The sequence below is a fragment of the Eulemur rufifrons genome, chromosome 17 (genome assembly GCF_041146395.1).
Source record: "Eulemur rufifrons isolate Redbay chromosome 17, OSU_ERuf_1, whole genome shotgun sequence".
In the NCBI taxonomy this organism is placed as follows: Eukaryota; Metazoa; Chordata; class Mammalia; order Primates; family Lemuridae; genus Eulemur; species Eulemur rufifrons.
The window spans coordinates 79,507,243-79,530,772 of NC_090999.1; the positions used below are offsets into that span (position 1 = coordinate 79,507,243).

At 46.4% G+C, this 23,530-nt stretch overlaps 1 protein-coding gene and 1 non-coding gene across 2 annotated transcripts in view; one reads left to right on the forward strand and one right to left on the reverse strand.

The window, feature by feature from the left end:
- Positions 1-4,158, reverse strand: part of REEP5 (receptor accessory protein 5) — a 38,492-nt gene extending 34,334 nt beyond the window's left edge. The window contains exons 1-2 of the mRNA XM_069492837.1: positions 3,913-4,158; positions 2,986-3,079 (exon numbers count right to left, since the gene is read on the reverse strand). Coding sequence (XP_069348938.1) covers positions 2,986-3,079; positions 3,913-4,030 — 212 coding nt within the window. The 5' untranslated portion in view covers positions 4,031-4,158. The remainder of the gene's footprint in view (positions 1-2,985; positions 3,080-3,912) is intronic.
- Positions 4,159-22,618: 18,460 nt separating this feature from the next.
- On the forward strand, positions 22,619-22,727 carry LOC138398536 (small Cajal body-specific RNA 14). The gene has a single exon (XR_011236014.1). It is a non-coding gene; the product is annotated as a small Cajal body-specific RNA 14 (non-coding RNA).
- The last annotated feature ends 803 nt before the right edge of the window (positions 22,728-23,530 follow it).

Below are 23,530 nucleotides of genomic sequence, written 5' to 3' on the forward strand. Positions count from 1 at the left end.
GACCTTAACATGTAAATCGTATCATGTCATCCCCTGTTTAAAACCCATCCGAGGCAATCAGGAAAAATGCAAACTCCCTACAACCATGTGGAATGAAACACACACTTCGGTCACCAGTCGCAGCCCTGCCCACTGGCACGGTACCCCTCTGGCACCTCCCCCACCACGCCTCCCTCTTGGAACTCAGCTGTCTGCTGCCTCGGGGCCTGGCACACTCTACTCCCTCTGCGTGGCTCTGCGCTTGGCTAGCCCCTTCTCGTTCCACAGGTCTTAACTCAAACAGTACTTCAAATAAATGGCTAGAGAGGGTCTTTCCTGTTATTGTCTGCCACAGCAGTTTATTTTCTTTAGAGGGCTTACTGCACTCTGTCACTGTTTTACCTAGTTCTTGCCTGTTTACCCTGGTAGACTGCTTGTTCAAAGAGGATAGAGACCATGCCCACCTGTATCTAAAGTGCTACCACACTTGCCTGGCACATGGCTGGCACTTGATTTTTGCTAAATAGATGAATCTATGTTTTTTAAAATAACTCTGGCTGGAGAGCATAGGGAAAATTACAAGAGGCATGGGAAATAATTAAAGGGAAGGCAATTTCTATGGTTTGAATGTTCATGTTTCCCCAGAATCCATCTGTTGGAACCCAGCACCCAGTGTAATAGTACTAAAAGGTAGGGCCTGCAGGGGGTGATTAAGGGGGTGATTAAGACATGAGGGCTGCCCTCATGAATGGGATTAGTGCCCTTACTAAAGAGGTTTGAAGGGCCTGTTTGCCCCCTCCACCATGTGAGCATGCAGTAAGAATGTGCCATCTTTGAAGCAGGGAGAGCAAGCCCTCAACCTGACACCAAATCTGCTGGCGCCTTGATCTAGGACTCCCAGCCTCCAGAACTGTGAGCAATAACTTTCTCTTCTTTACAAGTTACGCAGTCTAAACTATTTTGTTACAGCAGCCCAAATGGACTAAGATAGTGATCACAGATGACACTTTAAGCAACACAGATTTGGGTGCTACTAAAGACCACCATTTTCACAGACTTTCTTTCTTTCTTTTGGACAATTATACAATCACATTGGTTAATCAATGAACAGACTTAACCAGACCAATGTAACACTGCCTGAGTATTTACTAACTGGGGGTCTATATGCTTTATACGTATACACAGTCCCATTTTTCCTTGAATCTCCTCCACGAGGCACAGGCCCAGGCAGGCCTCTGGACCATTCCCAGGGCCAGGGGCCATTTTTCCCTCCCTCTCTCCCCATCTTCAAGTGCAAAAAGCACTTGTTACTGCTGCTGCTCTACACCAGGGGTTCTCAACATTGACTGCACAATAGAATCCTTTAAAAATTAAAAAAGATTGAGGAGCCTTTAAAAATCTCCAAACCCAGGCCACACTCTAGACCAATTACATAAGAATCTATGGGAATGCTGGTCCCAGACCAGGAGGGGTATTTTTTAAAGCTCCTCAAATGACTCCAATGGACAACCAAGGCTGAGAACCACGATTTTAGGGAGAGAAAAGTCCAAGTACCCACAGAGACCAATTTTCACTTAATTTCTTTATGGTCATGAATCCTGTATTGATTTTAAAGATAAAAGAGTTTCATTTACAAATACTTATGTAATTATACCTTAACTGTTCAAATCAAAACTAGTTTCTAAAACATTTTTCTTCCCTTCTAGTCATATGTTAAATTCTAGCCTGACCAGTGATAGACTCAAAGTGTAATAATGTATTGTGTGTCTTGGCCTCCTAATTGAACATTTTTTCTTCCCTTTTTTTTTTTTTTTTTTTTTGCCCTACAGTTGAAGAAAGTGGCAGAGACTGAATGACATAAAATCCAGTAGCTTTCTTGGGATGAGCTGTAGAAGTAAAACAAAATTCATCTGTAGAGAGAAATAATTCCTCTTTGTTGAACAAATGGAAAAAATGAAATTGTAGAATATTTTCAAAATAAACACACTGTAGAATACAAACAACTGCAATTAGTAGTAAATTCAGATCCTAACTGATTCATTTTTAATTTAGTTTAATTACATAAATGAGTCATTTATATAACCAAGGAGCTATATTATAAATGCATTTTATAGGGTTGATTTTTGTTTTTATACTAGGGTAATAAGCATTTCCCCAAGTTTGCCTGTAATAATTGACCTTTTTCAAAATCAAGAAGACATAATTCTCCCCAGTGTCTGAATTAACTAACATAATTTAGTGACTGAATTGAAGAAGTCCTAATTGATGGGGTTTTACTATCTATGTACATAAATATACGGGGAAATGCGCGTTATAATAATTACTAGAGAGAAGCAATCAGTTCCTCTACCTATTTGTTTTTTATTTATTTTTTATTTTATTTTATTTATTTTTTTTTTGAGACAGAGTCTCGCTTTGTTGCCCAGGCTAGAGTGAGTGCCGTGGCATCAGCCTAGCTCACAGCAACCTCAAACTCCTGGGCTCAAGCGATCCTACCGCCTCAGCCTCCCGAGTAGCTGGGACTACAGGCATGTGCCACCATGCCCGGCTAATTTTTTCTATATATATTTTAGTTGGCCAGATAATTTCTTTCTATTTTTAGTAGAGACGGGGGTCTCACTCTTGCTCAGGCTGGTCTCGAACTCCTGACCTTGAGCGATCCAGAGTGCTAGGATTACAGGCGTGAGCCACCGCGCCCGGCCTTGTTCCTCTACCTATTGAGATTGATCGCCCCACCAGTAAAGGCAGGACGAGGGAGTTGTAACGCTTTTCAATTTGAGTATCCGTGCAAAGGCACAATGGCACCGCCAGCATAATCTGATGAAAAATGACCTTTCGCCTAGTCATCAGGAGATCAGGACAAGTTAAGGTTGCAAAATGTGTAACTTTAAGCAGTCAATACAGCCTTCTAGTGCTATTACTCGTCTCTCGGGGACTGGGGATATTCAGTCTGCTACAGCAGCAGCCCCGGAGGGGGCAAGGGATGGCCGAAGGTGAGCCACTTACGAGATGTAGGCTGGGTAGCCAAATCCTATCAGATTGCAGAGGAGAGAGGCTCCATAACCGAACACCAGGTACAAGGCCACCAGTCCGATGACACCTGGAGACCAGGAAGAGAGAGAAGTGGGTCGGGAAGCACGAAAGGCGCTCAAGCGGGACTGCTGCCACCCACACGGCGAGGCTTGGCCTGTTCTAGGCGTTTTCCTCCCGACTTGATAAAAGGAGCAAGAAAAACAAACCTCACGGAGCTTGGGCCCCGTGGGGCTCTCCCTTGGGTCTAGGAATCTCTGGCAGCCCCCACTCTTCTGCCTTACCGCCCTCCCGCAGGGCCAACCCCGGGCGCCCGGGGCGATCTGCGGAGGCCGGGCGCCCCCGCTCTCCCTGCGCGGGGGCCCGCGCTGGGCGCACCAGCCGGTAAGGCCGGCTCCGCCGAGGAGCGGGAGAGGCCCGAATTTCCGCCCCAGCCCGCACCCCCGCCCTCCCGAGGAGACACCCCTTCTCCCGCAGAGCCCCACTGAGGGTCTGGGCGCACCCGGTACCTCCGCCACCGCGCCCACGCGCCCTCCTGCAGGGCCCCCAGCCGCTCCGAGCCAAACCAGCGCAGGACCACAGTGACACCGCGCCCGGCCACGGGGCAGACACGTCAGCGCCTGTCCTGTCCCGTTCCCCGTGCCCAGGAGTCGCCCCCGCCCTCCCAGCCACCCTGCCCGGGGGCACAGGCCCGCGACACCCCTGCCCCCAACCCAGGCCGCTCCGGCGGGGTCTCCGCTCCCTGGGCTTTCTGGGCACACAGCTCGGTCCCCGAGGATGCCGCTGGCCCCTTCTGTCACCGACTCCGCCTTTCCCGACCCCTTTTCCCGCTTCCTTCCCCAGCAGCTGGTGCAGCGGCGGCTCCCCAGGCGGAGCGAGCGACTGCGACCCCCGGCCACCCACCAAGCGCGATGAAGCTCCGGTTCACGCCGGTTTTGGCCTCGAGCTTGGCCAAGAGGTCAGTCATGCAGTTCTTCTCGTGCAGGAACCGGTCAAACCTCTCCCTCATGGCCGCAGACATGGCGGGGACCGTCGCGCCGCCGCCCGGGGCTGCTCCTACTGCCGGGTGGACGCGAGCGGGGTTGACTGGGACGGGGGCGGAGGCGGGGGCGTCTGCGGCACCGGGCGGGGACAGCGGCGCGTCTACGCGTCCCTCCCCGCGCAGGCCCTCTGCTCGCCCCGCCCTGCCGCCGCGGTCCCCTCTCCCCTCTCCGCCCCGCGCCGCGCGGCAGGCGCCACACCCGGGCGGTGGCTGGGCCTGCGCCTCCCCGGCAGCTGGAAGGTGGCCGGAACTGTTAGTAGCCTTAATCCATCGGGGGGCACAAGAGAGTGGAGAGGGGACGTGGGCTCCTTTGTCAAATCAGACTATTGCAAAAAGCAGGCGGAGAGGAGGAGGCAGGCGTCCTTGTTGCTGCCGCCTGCAATCTAGTGGGACTGGTTTGGTGTACCTACACTGCTGCGCTAACACTGCTAAAGCATTTTTAATCTAAAGATTGAAATGTATAACCCTCTTGAAAGAACTCTTTGGGTGCAGGCCTGCTTTCTTCCTCTTTGCCAGAGCTCTGTATAGTTTTTCTCACCTACACACCATACTCTGCTTGAAAAGACCCTTGAAGAAATCTAACACACGGGCTATACCTTTTCCAAAAAAAGTACTTCGATTCTTAAACCTTTTCATGATGGGCTTGCCTAAGGTCCAAGCCTTAGGGTAGGCCCTCACTCTGCTTCCTCCATGGTCTTCCTCCTCCTCGGCCTAGGCTTTTGTTCTCTCTCACCCATATTATTTCAGGACACGCCTTTTAAAATTTCTTTCTTTTGTCTGCACACTGCCGCCGAATGTCTGTCATTGCTTAAGCATCAAAAGCTCCGCATTACTGATAGACTGGAGCTCTTAATTCCTTGATAGAGTATTCAAGGCTCTACACACAAACTGGCCCCGAACATTCTCTCTTCTTCCTACACAACCCCTCTTCCCTTTGGCGTTGACTTAATTACCTACTGCCTTCCGCTTTCGCTTTCGAAAAAAAAAATTGTCTTGCCCACTCCTAGCTTTTTCCTTTTATGCTAATTATCCTTCCTCTTTTCTTCCCCAGAGGTTCTTAGCTCAACTGTCTCAGCTGCCCCCACCACCACCCATCCAAATCAGTGAAGAATTAAACAACTCTGCTGTCTTTTCACCTACAGTTAATTCTCAATGTGGCAGCCAGGGGAATTTATCTATCTAGAAACAGGATCTCACTCTGTTGCCCAAGCTAGAGTGCAGTGGCATCATCATAGCTCACTGCAACCTCAAACTCCTGCCCCCAAGTGATCCTCCTGTCTCATCCTCCTGAGTAGCTGGGACTACAAGCATGCATCACTACACCCAGCTAATTTTTCTATTTTTTGTAGAGACGGGTCTTGCCATCTTGCTCAGGCTGGTCTCAAACTCCTAGTCTCAAGCAGTCCTCCCTCCTCGACTTCCCAAAGTGCTGGAATTACAGGCATGAGCCACCATGCCTGGCTGAATCTTTGAAAAATATCTGTCAAGGTGTGCTATCGTTTTGCTCTTTACCCGCAGTGGCTTCCCATCTGCCTAAAGAATGGCCTCAAGGTCATAGATGATGTGGTTCATCCCTCCCCTTTCTGATGTCACCTGTTAGTGCCCGCATCCTTGCTGTATCTCAAATGAGCTAAATGAACGCCCAGAGGGCTTTCACTTTTCTTATATAATATTTCAGTGGTTCTCAACCAGGGACACATTGCTCCCCTCTAGAGACATTTTAGCTGCCAGACAGATTGTCACACTTGGAGGGGGTGTGGAGGAGATTGCTACTAACATCTAGTGGGTAGAGACCAGTGCTGCTGCTAAACATCCTACGACGCACAGGACGGCCCCTAACAACAAAGAACTACCTAGCCCCAAACGTCATTAGGTGCAGAAACCCTGCTCTATCTAGAAAGCCTTTTTCCCCAGATAACCATTGAACTGTCTGCTTCTATTATTCAGGTTTTATTCAAATGGCATCCCTAATCCAAAACTGCAATTCCCAGTGGTCTATAGCCCTTGTCTTGCTTAATTTTTCTCCATAGCATTTATTACTGTCTGACATTTTATATGTTCTAATTTTTAAATTGTCTTCCTTTCCCCACTAGATTGTGAGCTCCATGATGGTAGGCATTTTTGCCTATTTTATTTGCTTCTGTATTTCAAGCACCTCAAACAGTGCCTAGCATTTAGCAGGTATTCAATAACTATTTGCTGAATGAATGACTAGCTAGCATTTATTGTACCTCCCAGCATTCTGAATACTACAGGAACTATTAATATATTCCCTGCTCATTTAATTCTTACAACAGTATGAGGGAGATACTACTTGTCTCATCCTCATTTAAGGGAAAGACATGAGGTACAGAAAGGTCTCACAATTAATAAACAGCAGAGCTAGAATTCAGACCCAGGCTCTTACCCCTGTGTTACACTGCTATTATGGGTTGAATTACATCCTGCTCCTCAAAGAAGATATGTTGGAGTCCGAACCCCCAGTCCCTCAGAATGTGATCTGATTTGGAGATGGGGTCTTAACAGAGGTAATCAAATTAAGTGAGCTCATTAGGGTGGGCCTCTGTCCAATATGACTGATGTCCTTATAAAAAGGGGAAATTTGGACACAGAGACAGACACACATAGAGGGGGGTGATGTGAAGGGACACAGGGAGGTCACCTGCGAGCCAGGGAGAAAGGTCTGGAACAGCCCTCAGAAGGAACCAACCCTGCTAGCACCTTGATCATGGACTTCTAGCCTCTAGGACTTGTGAGACAATAAATTCCTGCCATTTATGCCACCCAGCTTATGGTACTGTGTTACAGCAGCCCTAGCAAACGAATATAACTGGCTAGCAAAACAGCTGGTTTTTGCACTTTTAACCACGTGTGAGTTTGTATACTTTCCCACTGAGTACAGTGATTACTCACACCCAAAGGTAGGGTTGTTTTTGAGTAAAGTGATTCACAATTTGATAGTTTTATTTATTTATTTATGTATGTATGTATTTTTAGCCAGGGAGCAAAATCCTTTTAAGTTAGGTATTCAAATCAATCTAGGTTTTTATCACTGTATTTCATGCAGTGGTGGCAACATTTGTACTACATCAGCTATGCATGGAGTATCTGGAAACATGCTAGTCATTTGGATTTCTTTTGTGTAAATATCACTCCCTTCCCAATTTTCTCCTGACTTCGATTCCGAAGTTCTTCTTTCCTCCATCATTCAACCAGACACTGTAAGGTGAGGCAGCATAGTAAGGCAGAGTGTGTGGAGCGCTGTCTCTGGATCTAGTCTGAATGGGCTACATCCCAGCTCCACCATTCAGCTGTGTGACTTTGGGCAAGTTACATAAGCTCTCTGTGCCTCTGTTCCCTCGTCACTAAAACAGGGGTAACAGTAGTACCTATTTCACAGGACTCTCATGATGATTAAATGGGTTACTATTTGTAAAGTTTTTAGAAGAGTGCCTGACACAAAATGTGATTGTTAAATAAGAAATTTTAAAAAATACAGCTGGGTGCTGAAATTGAGATAGAGAAATATTACATAATTTTTGCCTTTAGGTAATTATAATCAGATTGGGGGAGTGTGGGACCCTAGCTTATCTAGTCAGCACGACAAGCTTTAGACTCTTTCAGAGATGAGAGAAGCGGGGCAGTGGCTCAGAACCCTGCCTTAGGTCTCCGACCACTCACTCACTCTTCCTGATCCAGTATATCCGCTGTGCCAGATGCTCTTAGACCTGGGAACGGGACAGACCAGGTCTGTGTCTGGGAGGCCATGGAGAAGGCTGGCCTGGAGCAGGTTGACTTTGGCAATTTCTAAAAGGAAAGTGACTTGGGATAAGGCAAATATTATTACTATGCCTTCCATGAGCTAGAGAACAAAATTCTGCGGGGCACCTGGGATCAGGTCACTTTTGCTCTGCATGAGCTGTTTCTTCAGAGTAAGATAATTTCCCAATGACTTAACGTCATAATGCACTTGTGTTCTAGCTCTCATTTATGCTAGGGAAAGGTGGTAGGACATAATCTGCCAGATAATCTCTTCCTTCCCTCCCCCACCCCCGCATTTGTAGGGTGCCCTGGCGTTTATTGGAGCGTGGCCCCGAGGAGGCAGCCAGCAGGCCCTCAGCCCCTGCAGGCGCAGCCCTGTTGGCACACACCCCTCCCTCTGCCAGGAGAGGCTTATGATGACATGTCATTGAAATAAAAAGGGAAAAAGACAAAGTAAACAAAACCTGAGACATAGACTTGCCAGACGATGGGAGGAAAATGTAGAGGCTGAATGTAATTTAAGAAAGAGTATTAAAGGAAATAAAATGTGGAAATTGTTTGCGTCATTTGTCTTATTCTTAAACATAGTACTGAAAATGTGGACAAAGTATTTTATTATATTTCTCCATTTATCAGATAGGAAGTTGAATTTTAGAAAATTACTGCTGACAATTGAGAACAAACCAACCTAGGAATATCCTTTAGTTTAGCAAAGTATTATTATTCTGAAATTAAATACTATATTTAATGTTAATATTAAATGTCATTATTATTGCAAATAAATCTAGAGATTTTCACCAGCTATAAAAGTTCCGTTTATTTTACTCTTTTGTTTCTCTAATGTCACCTGCACAAAGGACAAGTAGTAGAAAATAAGCCATTGACAAGTTGTTTTCTATGTTGAAGACCAGTCAGTCCAGTTCCAGACAAAGTCTGGGGTTTGGACTACATACTGGGATGGTACAGTGTTTTTACTGGCCCACAGAGAACAATCCAGATTTGCCTAATAGCCTACAGGGTGGCATGCCATTTTGCCTTTCTTTCCATGTAAGAGAAGAACTAGGAGTCAGACAATTTGGGGCACTTTCCTTCATGATGAGATATCGGGGAAATTTAGTTATTAGGTCATTAAATATGAAATGCCCAATTTCGAATCAAAAGTGTAGTTTATTATATCTCAAAGAAGTAGTACAATTAATCAAAGTATGTGCCTGAACTGTCCACAGTTTTTCAATCTTAACAGTAACTTGTTTATCCCAGCAGCCAAGAAGCCTAGAGAGGAAGTAGCCATGAAATTGTGAAAGGCGTTTTCCACAGCTTGTTGAGAATTGAGTATTTTTCCTTGCAAAAAGTGGTCCAAAGCCTACAAGAAGTAATAGTCAGTTGGTGCAAGTTCTGGTGAACACAGTGGATGATAGAAAGTTTCCAAGTCTAGCTGCTGTAATTTGAGCAGTGTTGTTTTTTGTGACATACGGTCTTCCAAGAGACCCGTCTCTATTGACCGATCTCAAGCATCCTCATCATTTTGTCCAGTTGGTTGCAGTAGACATCTGCTGTAATGGATTAACCAGGTTTCATGAAGCTGTAGTGGATAATACCAGTGCTGGACCACCAAACAGACACCATCAGCTTTTTTTTGATGAACATTTTTGGTTTTGGACTGTGTTTCGGCACTTCATCTTTATCCAACCATTGTGCCAAATGCTTGTGATTGTCAAAAAGAATCCATTTTTCATCACATGTAACAATACAGTGTAGAAATGGTTCACCTTTATTCGTGACAGCAAAGAAAGGCAAGCTTCCAGATGATTTCTCTTCTCTGTTTAATTCATGTTGTACCCATCTATCCAGCTTTTTTACCTTGCCCATGTGTTTCAAATGGCCCAATATTGTTGGACTAGTAACATCAAACCTTGCTGCTATTTCAAGCATAGGCTGAGACTCACTTCCACGAGAGCTTTCAGCTCATCATTATCCACTTTGGTCTCCGGTCACCCACATGGCTCAGTTTCAAGACTAAAATCACCAGAACAAAACTTCTCAAACCATCGATGTACTGTGTGTCCATTAGCGACATCCTTCCCAAACACTTCATTGATATTTCGAGCTGTCTGTGCTGCATTGGTTCCACGACAGAACTCACGTTAAAAAACAACACAAGGCCAGGCACGGTGGCTCATGCCTATAATCCTAGCACTCTGGGAGGCCGAAGCGGGAGGATTACTCCAGGTCAGGAGTTCAAGACCAGCCTGAGCAAGAGAGAGACCCCATCTCTAATAAAAAAAAATAGAAAGAAATGATCTGGACAGCTAAAAATATATATAGAAAAAAATTAGCCGGGCATGGTGGCGCATGCCTGTAGTTCCAGTTACTCGGGAGGCTGAGGCAGAAGGATCGCTTAAGCCCAGGAGTTCGAGGTTGCTGTGGGCTGGGCTGATGCCACGGCACTCTAGCCTGGGCAACAGAGTGAGACTCTGTCTCAAAAAAAGTAAATAAATAAAATAAAATTTAAAAAAACACGAATTTTTTACTTATCCATGGTTTCACAAAAATTGCTCTAAAAATTTTTTTTGAAAGATAATCACAAGCTAAAACGTGCGTTTGAAAGGATGAAGATGTACCTTCACAATAAAAACAACAAGAAGTATCAAAGTCAAATGTCAGAGATATCAACTGTCAAACTTAGTACTTAAGGAAATCAGACATTCCATACTCAATAACCCAATAACTTGAATAAAAAACTGACTAGTATTAGTTTTATATTGCTACCACAACAAATTAATACAAACTTGGTGGCTTAAAATAATACAAATTTATTGTCTTACAGTTCTGTGTGTCAGTATCACTGGACTGAAATCAAGGTGTTTGTTGTCAGCAGGGCTTTGTTCCTTTTTGGAGGCTCAAGGAAAGATCTGGTTTCTTTGCTCATTTGGGTTGTTGGCAGAATTCAGTTTGTTGTGGTTGTACAACTGAGGTCCCCATTTCCTTCCTCATCTTCAAAGCCAGCAGTGGTGGATCAAGTCCCTTTCATACTTCAAATCTCTCTTCCTTTTTCTTTCGTCTCATCTCTCTAACCCATCTGTCTTCTACTTCCACTTTTAAAGACTCATGTGACTAGATCAGGCCCACTCAGATAATCCAGGATAATCTCCCCCATTTTAAGGTCTGTAACCTGCAAAGTCCCATATTTACAGGTTCTGGATATTAGGGGATGGACATCTTCGGCTGGGGACAGAGGGTCATTATTCTGCCTATCACACTGGCCTTACGTAGGGGACAATAACCAGCCTCAAGGTCCTTGGAAGTAACCAACATGTTGAGATCGGATAGGCTGTAGTCCCTTCTGTCACATGAAGGGCCAACCCCGGACATGGCACAGGGTTAAGGCACAGGCCCCAGAGCAGATGCCCTGGCCCCACCACTTACTGGCTGTGCACTCTTGGGAATGTTCTCAGCCTCCAAAGCAAGGATAATGTTAGTATCTACCTCGTGTGGTTGTGTGGGGGCTGGGCCTAGAAGAAAGGATGGATGGATGGATGGAAGGAACGTGAGCAGGGTGAATGACAGGACAGGCGAAAACACCTGCCCAAAGCTTCTTGTTTGCTGAGTGCAAACTTCCACCTGTATGGAAGTTGTTAAAGAAATTAGCAAACAGCCCTGACCTTTTGCACGTGTCCTTGGAAATAAATACGGGGAGGAAGTTAGCTGAGGAGGCCATTTTCTCCTTCAGATTTTGGTCTCTTCCCTCGTCTCTAAACACTAAGTGTTTCGAGTACTTGCTCCTTCGCTACCGAGCTCAGGAGCGAAAAGTGACCGCTGTAAGCGGCGACTCCCGACGTGACCCAAGAATCTGTGTGTCCAGTGATCGTTTTCCTCATCTGGCCTACAAGGGGAATCATCCCGGTAAGAGACAGTCCCGCCCGCTGCTTTGGGAAAGGGACTGACACACCTGGGTTCAGAAAGGGGTTTCTAACAGGAGGCAGCACCTGACAAAAGATCAGCGAATGTATCTGCGCACTTTGCAACGACTCTCAAAGGCTGCCCAGTGTTCTGTGGAACCAAAAGCTGTACAACAACTCCTGCGCAGTAAGACAGCATTGCCCCTGGTTCCCAGATGAGGGCACATTAGATTTAGAACTCTGGGAGCAAGAAAAGAAGGGTTTTTTTTGAGACAGAGTCTGACTCTGTTGCCCGGGCTAGAGTGAGTGCCGTGGCGTCAGCCTAGCTCACAGCAACCTCAGACTCCTGGGCTTAAGCCATCCTCCTGCCTCAGCCTCCCGAGTAGCTGGGACTACAGGCATGCACCACAATGCCTGGCTAATTTTTCTATATATATTTTTAGCTGTCCATGTAATTTCTTTCTATTTTTAGTAGAGGTGGGGTCTCGCTCTTGCTCAGGCTGGTCTCGAACTCCTGAGCTCAAACAATCCGCCCGCCTCGGCCTCCCAGAGTGCTAGGATTACCCTGGTGCGAACAGGCCAACTCCCTCACCTGTTCCTACGGAACCGCTCCTCCTCCTCTGCCTGCTCTGCCAGAGGAGCCAGCGTCCCCTGCCGTAAAATTCGTGAATCCTGAGCCAGTCTCTCCATTGCCTTCTGCAGTTCGATAGGAGGAGCAGTTACCTCCTCCTCCTCCTCCCTCTCAAAGGGGCTCTCTATTCCTCCCCTGGTAAACCATACACTTTTCAGCATCACCTACGAGAAGGCCAATCTTTATGGGGACAAGATTTGCTAAAACAATGGAATCTTCTAACTACCCAGCCTTTTCATTAGGGTACATCCAATACGACCCACACCTTTACAGTGGACTACTAACTCCCCCATCTGGATAGAGTAGTGGCCCATTAAGCAGGATAAATTAAAACACTTAAAATCTCTTGTCCAGGACCAACTTAAAGTGGGACACATAGAACCTTCCGAGTCCATGGAACACTCCTGTATTCGTCATACCTAAAAAGAACCATAATTGGCATTTACTATAGGACCTAAGAGCTCTTAATGCTATTATAGTCCCGATGGGACCGCTACAATCCGGCCTCCCCCAGCCGTTGTCAATTCCAAGAGATTGGCCTTTGATTGTAATTGAGTTAACATGGGAAGACGGTATGTTTGTGTTCAAACCTCTACAGGTCCCAGTGGTTCCCTTCCAAACGCGTTCACCTATATCATGAGCTTATTCCACAAATGAAACGTCTCTCCCTCCAGCCGCCACCGATGGGGGGGGGTCCCACTGTGACAGACACGTAACACCATGACAGTGCCCAGGGTCACGGGGGGGTCAATTGAAACAACTAGACACACAGGCCTCAGCTATGATGACACAACTAGGGGCTCCTCCTATCCTGGGGAACACTTTTCTGGCGTATTTGGTTTCTGTCTCGTTTACTTTCTAGGACTACAGATCTGCCAATTGACCTCCCAACGCCATTATGGAAAGACACTGGCTGAAGCTTACATCTTTCTCCTACTCACACTCCATCTCTAATTTTAAATAAACAAAAGGGGGACATGTGAGGGCTGGGCCTAGAAGAAAGGATGGATGGATGGAAAGAATGTGAGCAGGTTGAATGAAGGGTCAGGAGAAAACACCTGCCCCAAGCTGCTTGTTTGCTGTGTGCAAAGGTCAGCTGTATGGAAGTTGTTAAATTAGCAAACAGCCCTGACCTTCTGCACGTGTGCAGCTAAGAGGACCTTAGCTGGGGTGGCCATTTTCTCCTTCAGATTTTTGGTCTCTCCTCTTCTCTCTAAACACTGTTTCGAGTAATTATTCCTTTGCTACCGAGCTCAGGAGCGAAAAGCTGCTGCTATATGGTCGCTGGAATGAATGAGATACTCCATGTAAGGCATTTCACGGAGTACCTAGCCTCATGAGTGCTGAAGAAGTTTTAGCTAATCTGAAAGACCTGTACATGAATGAAGTAGACAGTCATAGGAGTTTATGCCTAAAATTCCACTATCTTGTTCCAGTCCTTTGCTTCAAGGATTTAGTGTCTGTGAAAATCAAAATACTCTAGGAATAAGAGCACATTTTCATCAGTAATTTGACTATCGGATAGAGGAGGAGAAATGAAAATGTGTGCTTGCAGCATCTATTTTGTGTTAGGCAATTTGTGTGTATGAGGCTCTGAGAGCACATTTTGAGAGGGTTGGGGCGACAGGTGCCTGGGGATTAAAGAAGTGGGCTTTCCCAAGGCATAAAGTAGTGCAACAAAATCCCTTATTTCCTAGTTTTGTCTAGGACCCTTGGACTAACCTGTGGCCAAAGGAAATGGACCCTCCAGGCCTGCATAGATGAGGGCAAGGAACTGACCTAAAAATGTGTGTCAGGTCAAAGTCAAGCTGTTCTGACATGCAGCAAGCTGATTTATGCAGCTTTGTCACTTAGCAGTCTCCTAATGCTTCTTGTCTCTCCTTGGTCTCTGACTTTCAGCCTTTTTTGGATGAGTTTTGGCCCACGCTCTTGCAGCTCCTGGACATCAGTCATGCCATGACCACACTGGTTGACTTGAGGACGTGCCTCTTCCTTTGAATACATAAATAGCTTTTGCTTTATGATGAGCTCTGCCATGCAGTGAGGAGAGAATGACTTGACCACAGAACCTTCTGCTTTATTATTCAGGATGGTCTCTCTAAAATTGATGCTGATGGAGATTTATAACTAGCTAGTATTGGAAGATTTGAAATAAGGTTTAGGGAGACAGGCTTATTTTTTTGTTTTATTCACACCTTTGTTTCTAACAACTCTTTATCTGTCCACCACCATCACAAAAACACCCTGCTAAAAATAAGAATTCATTAGTTTAAAAAAAATTATGGTGGTCCGGGTGCAGTGGCTCACACCTGTAATCCTAGCACTCTGGGAGCCCAAGGCAGGAGGATCACTTGAGGTCAGGAGTTCAAGATCAGCCTGAGCAACAGTGAGACCCTATCTCTACCAAAAATAGAAAAAATTAGCCAGGAATGGTGATATGCACCTGTAGTCCCAGCTACTCAGGAGCTGGAAGCAGGAGGATCGCTTGAGCCCAGGAGTTTGAGGTTGCAGTGTGCTATGATGATGTCACAGCAGTCTACGGTGGGGGGGGGGGGGGAGCGAGACTGTCTCTGGAAAAAAAAAATTATCTTGTATATTGTCTCCACATAGCACCAACTGTATCATCTTAACCAGCTTTATAAAATTTGCTGAAAGTCATAAATGAGCCTCTAATTTGATACTTTTGATGATCATTCTTATGCAAATAGTTTTGATTTAGAAACATCAGTAGTTAGAACTGTAACTTCTAATTTTGCTCAATAGTAACTGAATTGATGTTTAACACAATACGCCCAGTCTGTAACACATGTGTATTTGGTATGTTTATAGCCCAACACACTGGCATCTGAAAAGGATTAAAGCAGGAGTCCCCATTTCTGGATTCTTTGGGAATGTGATTACTTACAACTTGTGTATTTAACATGTAGGAAGACCTTTATACTTAGATTATTTGATATCAAGTTCACAACCTTTATTGAGTGTTAAACAATGCCATGATTTGGACTAGATGAAAATATCCTGAATAAGCCACAGAGACTTAAGTGCAAAATTAAGTGAAAGATAGGTAGTTACCTGTAAGGCTGGTGGCAGGTACCCCTCCCTTCCCTAATGAAAAAAGAAGTCCCTCCTATTCCTCAATACCCGCCCCAAAGCTGAAACAAAGAAACTCCTTACTCCTCACCGACATCTCCTGGCCAAAGAAGCTCCCATCCCCCAGCCCTAAGAACCCATATAAACCCACTCAGACTTCTAGGCAAGGCGGCTTCTCTGGGTCCCACTCTGTGGGTCCTGTGAGGCTCGCCCGGGTCCCTCTCTCGGGGACTTGTTACCCCCACCCGGGAGTGCCCCAATAAAGCCTCTTTACTTATCCCTTTCAACTCTGCTCGTCTTTCTTTCTCTGGTGCCGGCTACTTCAAAGAAACCTTACATTTGGTGCCGAAACCGGGAGGGGCGTTTGGCTGCACCACCCCCTTCCGAGAACTATCACTTTCCAGACCGGGACCTCCGCTGACTGCCTTCCAGTCTCTGATTGACGACCTCAGCCTGAGTGAGTCACCCCATGTTATCCCAACCCGGATCCCCCAGGAGCGTCCATTCCCTCTGGGAAGCTGTTCCCTGTCCGTTAAACCGTGGGCCCACGTCAGAGGCTCCCCCATTCCAGGGGCTGAGGCTATTCGGGGACGCCTGTATTCCTCTCACCCCTTTCCGTGCCGGCACACTAGTCTCGGGCGGAGATGTCCCCCCAGACTTTCGCTGCCTCCGTAGCCAGGATACTGTTCCTGGCTGTTTCCCCATCCGGGTTGAGGTGACATGGGTGACCAAAATTCCCCAAGAGATGCCCCTGGGGTGTCTGCTGGCCAATCTGAAGGCCCTGGATTTAGGCATCCGGCCCAAGTGCCTCATTCTTTACTGCAACGATGCCTGGACAATGCATAAATTGGACAATGGCTCCCAATGGCCTGAAAATGGGACTTCCAATTTCAATATTCTGCAAGACCTTGATAACTTTTGTTGCAGGAATGGCAAATAGTCGGAGATCCCATACGTCCAAGCCTTTTTCTGTTTGCGCTCCCGTCCTTCTCTCTGTCTGACCTGTCACCCCGCACAGGTCCTCCTTGTGCTGGATCCCCCACCCCCCTCCACCTCTTCTCCCTCTAACTCTCCACCAGACGTCTCTTCAGACGCCCCTTCTGCTTTCTCCTATCCACCCGACTCCCTCAGCCCTGCCCCCCCAACTCTACCTCCACCATACCCACAGGCGCCCGCCCATCCTTCCACACCACCCAGCCGCTAGTGCCGACGTCTCGGGTCAGCCAGCACACTCGCTCCCACGCAAACCCCTCGGACCAGCCCCTCCTCTGTCCATTATGGGAGGTGATAGACGCCAAAGGGCTTGTACGCGTACATGCTCCCTTCTCCCTTCCTGACCTTTCTCAGATTAAAAAACTGCCTAAGTTCGTTTTCTAATGACCCTACAGCCTACACCAAAAATTCCGTTACTTGACCCAGACATATGACCTTACCTGGCATGATATTTTTATTATACTATCCTCTACCCTTACTACTGATAAAAAGGAACACATCTGGGCAGCAGAGGGACCACCTGTTGCAGTGTGTCCTTGCCGGCCTCCAGGCCCCCGCCCACCGTGCTGTAAATTATGACAAACTCAGGGAAATCACTCAAAAGGCAGATAAAAACCCCGCAGCCTTTCTCAGACACCCTACAGACACCCTTATCCAATATACCCGCCTAGAGCCTACCTCCCCCGCGGGGACTGCTGTCCTTGCAACTCACTTTATTACTCAGTCCTCCCCTGGGAACCACCTTCCACCTTTCCTCCGGAACTTCTGCCCTGCTTCTTCTCTCTCTCTCTCTCTCTCTCTCCACATTCCTCAGCTCTGCCCACAGCCTCTCCTGCTTTACTGAGTCCTACATACCCCCTCCCACCAGAACTGGTAGACCCCCAGGTTTGGGACACCTCCACCCCAGTGGTGGCCACACACCACACCCCCGTCCTCATTCGACTCAAGGAGCCCTCATTCTACCCTTCCCAGCCACAGTTCCCTATTTCACCAACCCACCGCAGAGGTCTAAAACCCATCATAGAACGTCTTCTGTGCGGAAAACTTTTAATTCCGACCGACTCTCCCTATAACACACCATTCTCCCGGTAAAGAAGCCAAATGGCTCCTACAGGCTAGTCCAGGACTTCAGACTCATTAACAAGGCAGTTGTCCCCATATACCCTGTGGTGCCTAATCCCTACATTTTACTCTCTCATGTTCCACCCTCCACCACCCATTTTTCTGTCCTGGACCTCAAGGACGCTTTCTTTACCATTCCTTTAGACCCAGCCAGCCACCATCTCTTTGCCTTTACATGAGAAGATCCCGACACGAACATGTCTTGACAACTCACTTGGACTATCCTGCCCCAGGGGTTCAGGGACAGCCCCCACTTCTTTGGTCAGGCTCTCACCCAAGATCTCCTTCAATGCCCCTTACAACCAAGCACTGTCCTCCACTATGTGGACGATTTATTACTCTGCAGCCCCTCATACTCCGACAGCCGCACACACACTGCCTCTCTACTCAACTTCCTTGCCTCTAAGGGCTACCGGGTGTCCCCCTCCAAAGTTCAGCTGTCTAAGCCTACTGTCACTTACCTTAGACTTAGTCTCACCCCCACTTCCTGTCATCTCACTGTTGATCGCCAGCAGGCCTTCTGCGACCTCCAGCCTCCTACCACTGTGGAACAAATTCTAACCTTCCTTAGATTTATTGGTTTCCTCTGACACTAGATCCCCAACTTCTCTCTCCTTGCCAAACCCCTCTATGAGGCAGCACGTGATGCCTCTGCTGGCCCTCTGTTAAACCCTCAGGCTGTCTGCCGCGCATTCCTAAAACTTCGAGACTCTCTCTTACAAGCCTCCCAGGTAATAGAAGCCTCCCGACTTTGGAGGGCACCACCTCCCAAAAGGCAGAACTCATTGCTCTCACCCGAGCCTTATACCTAGCCCAAGGCAGGAGTGTAAATATTTACATGGACTCGAAATATGTGTTTATGATAGCTCACTGCCATGCTGCCATATGGAGAGAACGGGGCTTTCTCTCCACCAAGGGCTCCCCTGTTACTAACGCCATCCTTATCTCCCGTCTCCTCGAGGCCCTTCAGTTACCCACCCAATTAGCTATCACACACTGCAAGGGACACCGGATGGACGAGTCCCCCGTCGCTAAGGGACACAACTATGCTGATACTGTTGCCCATAGTCTAACATCCCCAAAACATCCTAGTCCAGTTCCTCTTCTTTTCCTTTCCATTCCTTCCCTCCAGCCTCGCTACACTCCAGAGGAGCGTGACAGCCTTCTCGCCCAAGGAGGATCAACCACCACCAAAGGGTAGGTCCTTCCAAAGGACGGCAAGCTGGCTCTCCCTAAGGCACAGGCCCTAGAACTCGTTGGCCAGGTCCACTCTTCACTTCATATTGGCACTAAGGGCCTCTCCCACCTCTTAAGGCCTCTATTTTCACACCCTGCCCTATATTCTCTCATCAAAACTGTTTGCTCGAACTGTGATATCTGTGCCTCTCTTAACCCTCAAGGGGGCTTCAAACCCCCTGTATCCACCCACCAGATGCGTGGTCACCTCCCCGGACAAGACTGGCAGGTCGATTTCACTTATATGTCACCTCACGGGCATTTCAAATATCTTTTAACACTGGTAAATACCTTTACGGGATGGGTTGAAGCCTTTCCCACTGCCAATGAAACTGCTGCTGTTGTTGCCTCCACTCTCATTACTGAAATTAACCCATGCTTCAGCCTTCTTTCCTCCATTCATTCTGACAATGGCCTTGCTTTTGCTTCTAAGGTCGTTCATCAGGTCTGTGAGGCTCTCCATGTCGAGTGGAAGCTTCATGTTCCCTACAGGCCGCAGTCCTCAGGAAAGGTCAAAAGGGCTAACAGATTAATCAAAGACCACCTCACCAAACTCATTATTGAGACCCGCCAATCATGGCTTGACTTTTTGCCCTTAGCTCTCACCCGGATCAGGGCAGCCCCTCGACATCCTACCTAACTTTGCCCTTTCGAACTCATGTATGGCCAGCCTTTTCTCATTAACCACCATCTTCCAGCCCAGCCCCCACCTTTGGCCTCCTATCTCCCATATCTCTCCCTCCTCAGACAACTTCTCCGGGCCCACGCAGACAGATATCTACCTCAGCCTCCAGAGACCGACTCAGATATCTCTCACACAGATATCCTCGACCCTTGAGACCAACGTTGGGAAATTAAAGTCACAGGCAAAGTATACTGAAAAATACATGACTATTACCCTTCGGTGACTATTCACGTCAGCCGTGAATACGTCCTGGCCCACCAGACACAGGTTCAAATATCTATCAATATTCTGAAAGCAGAACAAACTCTAGCAGGACAACTTTCCTCCTGCCCTAAACATCCCCCTCTTACCTCCTGGCTAAATATTATTCAACATACCCTCGCCTTCTTAAAACTCCTCTAAAATAATCTCTAATGTCTCCCACTGTTTCCTCTGTGCCTCCCTTCAGCGACCCCCTACTGGCCGCTGTTCCCCTAAACTTTTCTAACCCCTAAGAGACTCCCTCATTGGGTCCCTCATGCTCCACTCCGCTCACTCGAGTTCCCCTATGGGAACCTAAGCCCAAGGCCAACCTTATACAGATCACATATACTTTCTCATCACCCTCACTGACCCCAACCTACAACTTCATGGACGCTGTCTTACTAACCATACTGTGACCACGACCACCTCTTCTGCTCCAGAACAGTTCTTCTGGTACAACGGAACACTTACCCACTACGTCAATACATCCACCCCAGGTCCTTGTTTCCCTGTCATGGTCCTCGCTCAATTAACTCTATATTCCTCAGGACTTGCAGGAGGTGTCCTGGGCCACAGTGTCATTTCTGCCCCAGACTTTGCAGATCGCCTACAGCTATCCCTAGAAACCATGTCCACGTCACTAACTTCCCTGCAGAGACAACTGACTTCTCTGGCTCAGTTTCTCCAATGCTGCCTGCAAAAATTATCCAGAAAAACAGTAAACCAGATGCTTCTTCATCCCTACTCTCCTCTTCCAGTCACCCCTCCACCGGCCAACTCCGGCCCATAGCCCCCTCTACGCCCCTCAAAAGCAGGAAGTAGCCAGAAAGACCACGGCACCCCATTATCACTAAAAGGCTGGAATGTAAGGCTGGTGGCAGGTACCCCTCCCCTCCCTAATGAAAAAGAAGAAGCCCCTCCTATCCCTCAATACCTGCCCCAAAGCTGAAACAAAGAAATTCCTCATTCCTCCCACTGACATCTCCTGGCCAAAGAAGCTCCCATCCCCCAGCCCTAAGAACCTATATAAACCCACTCAGACTCCTGGGCGGGGCGGCTTCTCTGGTTCCTACTCCATGGGTCCCGTGAGGCTTGCCCGGGTCCCTCTCTCAGGGACTCGTTACCCCCACCCAGGAGCGCTCCAATAAAGCCTCTTTACTTATCCCTTTCAACTCTGCTTGTCTTTCTTTCTCTGGCGCCGGCTACTTCAAAGAAACCTTACATTACCTTGATAAATTAACAGAAATCAACATTGGCTTAATTTAAGTTTTTTCTTTTTTGAGACAGAGTCTCACTCTGTTGCCCAGGCTAGAGTGCTGTTGGTGTCAGTCTAGCTCACAGCAACCTCAAACTCCTGGTCTCAAGCGATTGTACTGCCTCAGCCTCCTGAGTAGCTGGGACTACAGGCATGCACCACCATGCCCAGCTAATTTTTTCTATATATATTTTTAGTTGTCCAGATAATTTCTTTCTATTTTTCTTTTTTTTTTTTTTTTAGTAAAGATGGTGTCTCCCTCTTGCTCAGGCTGGTCTCGAACTCCTGAGCTCAAATGATCCACTGCGCCCGGCCTTACTAATTTTAGAGTAATCTTTTTAAATAAATTATTTTTTATAGTTACCTCAAATCACTTTTCCAATTTGTATTAATTCAGAGGAAAATTTCTTAAACATCACCTTGAACTGAAGACCAGTGTCAGTTTATATATTTTATTTAGATTGCATCTACACTGACAGAGGAAAGTGAAAAGTTAAGCAATTACTTAGGATATTACTAGTAAAAATTATCGGCCGGGCGCGGTGGCTCACGCCTGTAATCCTAGCACTCTGGGAGGCCAAGGCGGGTGGATCGCTCGAGGTCAGGAGTTCGAGACCAGCCTGAGCAAGAGTGAGACTCCGTCTCTACTAAAAATAGAAAGAAATTATATGGATAACTAAAATATATATATACAAAAAATTAGCCGGGCATGGTGGTGCATGCCTGTAGTCCCAGCTACTCGGGAGGCTGAGGCAGGAGGATTGCTTGAGCCCAGGAGTTTGAGGTTGCTGTGAGCTAGGCTGACGCCACGGCACTCACTCTAGCCCGGGCAACAGAGTGAGACTCTGTCTCAAAAAAAAAAAAAAAAAAAAAAAAAATTATCTCAATAATTACTTGGTGTAGACAGCCCAGGTATGACCTTTCAACAGAGGACAATTGGACATAGTTAGATTTTTCAAGGTGACTTAGTTTGAGACCAAGAAATAGTGCTGTTTTTGTCAAGTATAAAATAGATTCCAGAAAGTATTTCTCCACACTTAAAGGCCCTTCTCAATAATATTGTACCTAATTATTTAGATATAATTTGTTAAAGGTTTTACATTTATTTAAAGAAGGCTAATTAGTCATCAGTGTTTACTATCTATTGATTCATTCATTTAACAGCTATTCACTGAGCACCTACTATCTACTAGGTACTGCAGATACACCAGGAACTGAGATAGATCAGGTCCAGGCTTTATGGATCTCATGGTGGATCATAACCATATCAACATTTGATACGTATCATTGAGAGTTTGAAAGAAACTTTAGTATCTTAACCTAGTATTTATATTTTTCTCATCACTGAAGAAAAAGCTATATCAGTAAAAACTTCTGAATTTGACTATGTTTTTGTCACATATCATTTGTTTTCTCTTTACCAGTCACCCTCCACTCTATTGGCAAATCCTTTTCAACTCCATTAGCTTTTCTCTCCTCCTCTCCCAGATCCAGTAGGAGTTGGGGAAGCAGCGGTCTCACGGTTGACTCATAATTTTGCTATTAATATATTATATAATAAATTCATAAATACTAACAGTGGAAAAAATTAAACAGTGGGGGAAAGCCCCACTGTTTAACCCTCATCTTCCAGTCTGCCAGTATTTCCCTAGTGGAAGAAATGGTCAGACCCATAGATAGTCACACACATCAAAACACATGGTTCCTGCCGACAGGGTCTGTATAGTTATTAGATTTTCTGTGCGATGGCTCCAGACAAGTTTAATAAATAAATAAATAAATAAATAAAAGAAATGATCAGACCCATGAAAAGTGGGAGAAAAGAGCCAATCAGTGACTTGATCGAGCATCTGATGATGATATCTCCTTTTATTCTGTAAGGAGACATTTAAAATTGTATAGACATTTTATTGTTTCACTCTAGTGCAAAATGTGGTAGCCATTAGCAATTGCTTGTTATACCAGTGATCTAACATCTGTTACCAATGAGATCCTGGCATGCCATCCCTCATGAGTAATTCTGAGGAAAGGAAGTCAGAGTAGCAGAGTAACAGTCACTCCAGAGTAATCCTGGGACTGCAGCTGCGGGGAGAGCAATGCTAGGCAAAGCTATGACATGAGCAGAGCTGTTTATCCATTAATTCATCTGGTTTACACACATCTATATAGTGGCTGTGATGTGCCAAACATTATGCTTGAAGATAAACAAGATTCACTTCCCACCCAAAGAAATTTTTACATTTTAGCTTCCTTCCTAAAGTCAACTTCCTGTTTTACCTTTACACATCCCATATGTCCAGTAGCCTACTACTCCATGTTCTTTGCTCTCTTGATTTCCTCTTCTTGTCAAAAACTTCTCTTAGCTACAAGTTGGGAAGAAACTGATGATTCATACTAAGGTGTAAAAGACGTAATGTCTTAATACATACTATTCTACCACCTTTCTCAGAGATGTTTGCATTTTTAAAGAAAGGAATCCCATAATCTGAAGCAATGAAACTTCAGATTATGGTAGAACTCTAGGCATTAGTGAAGCAATTGCAGAGACTTTCCCCCCATGAGT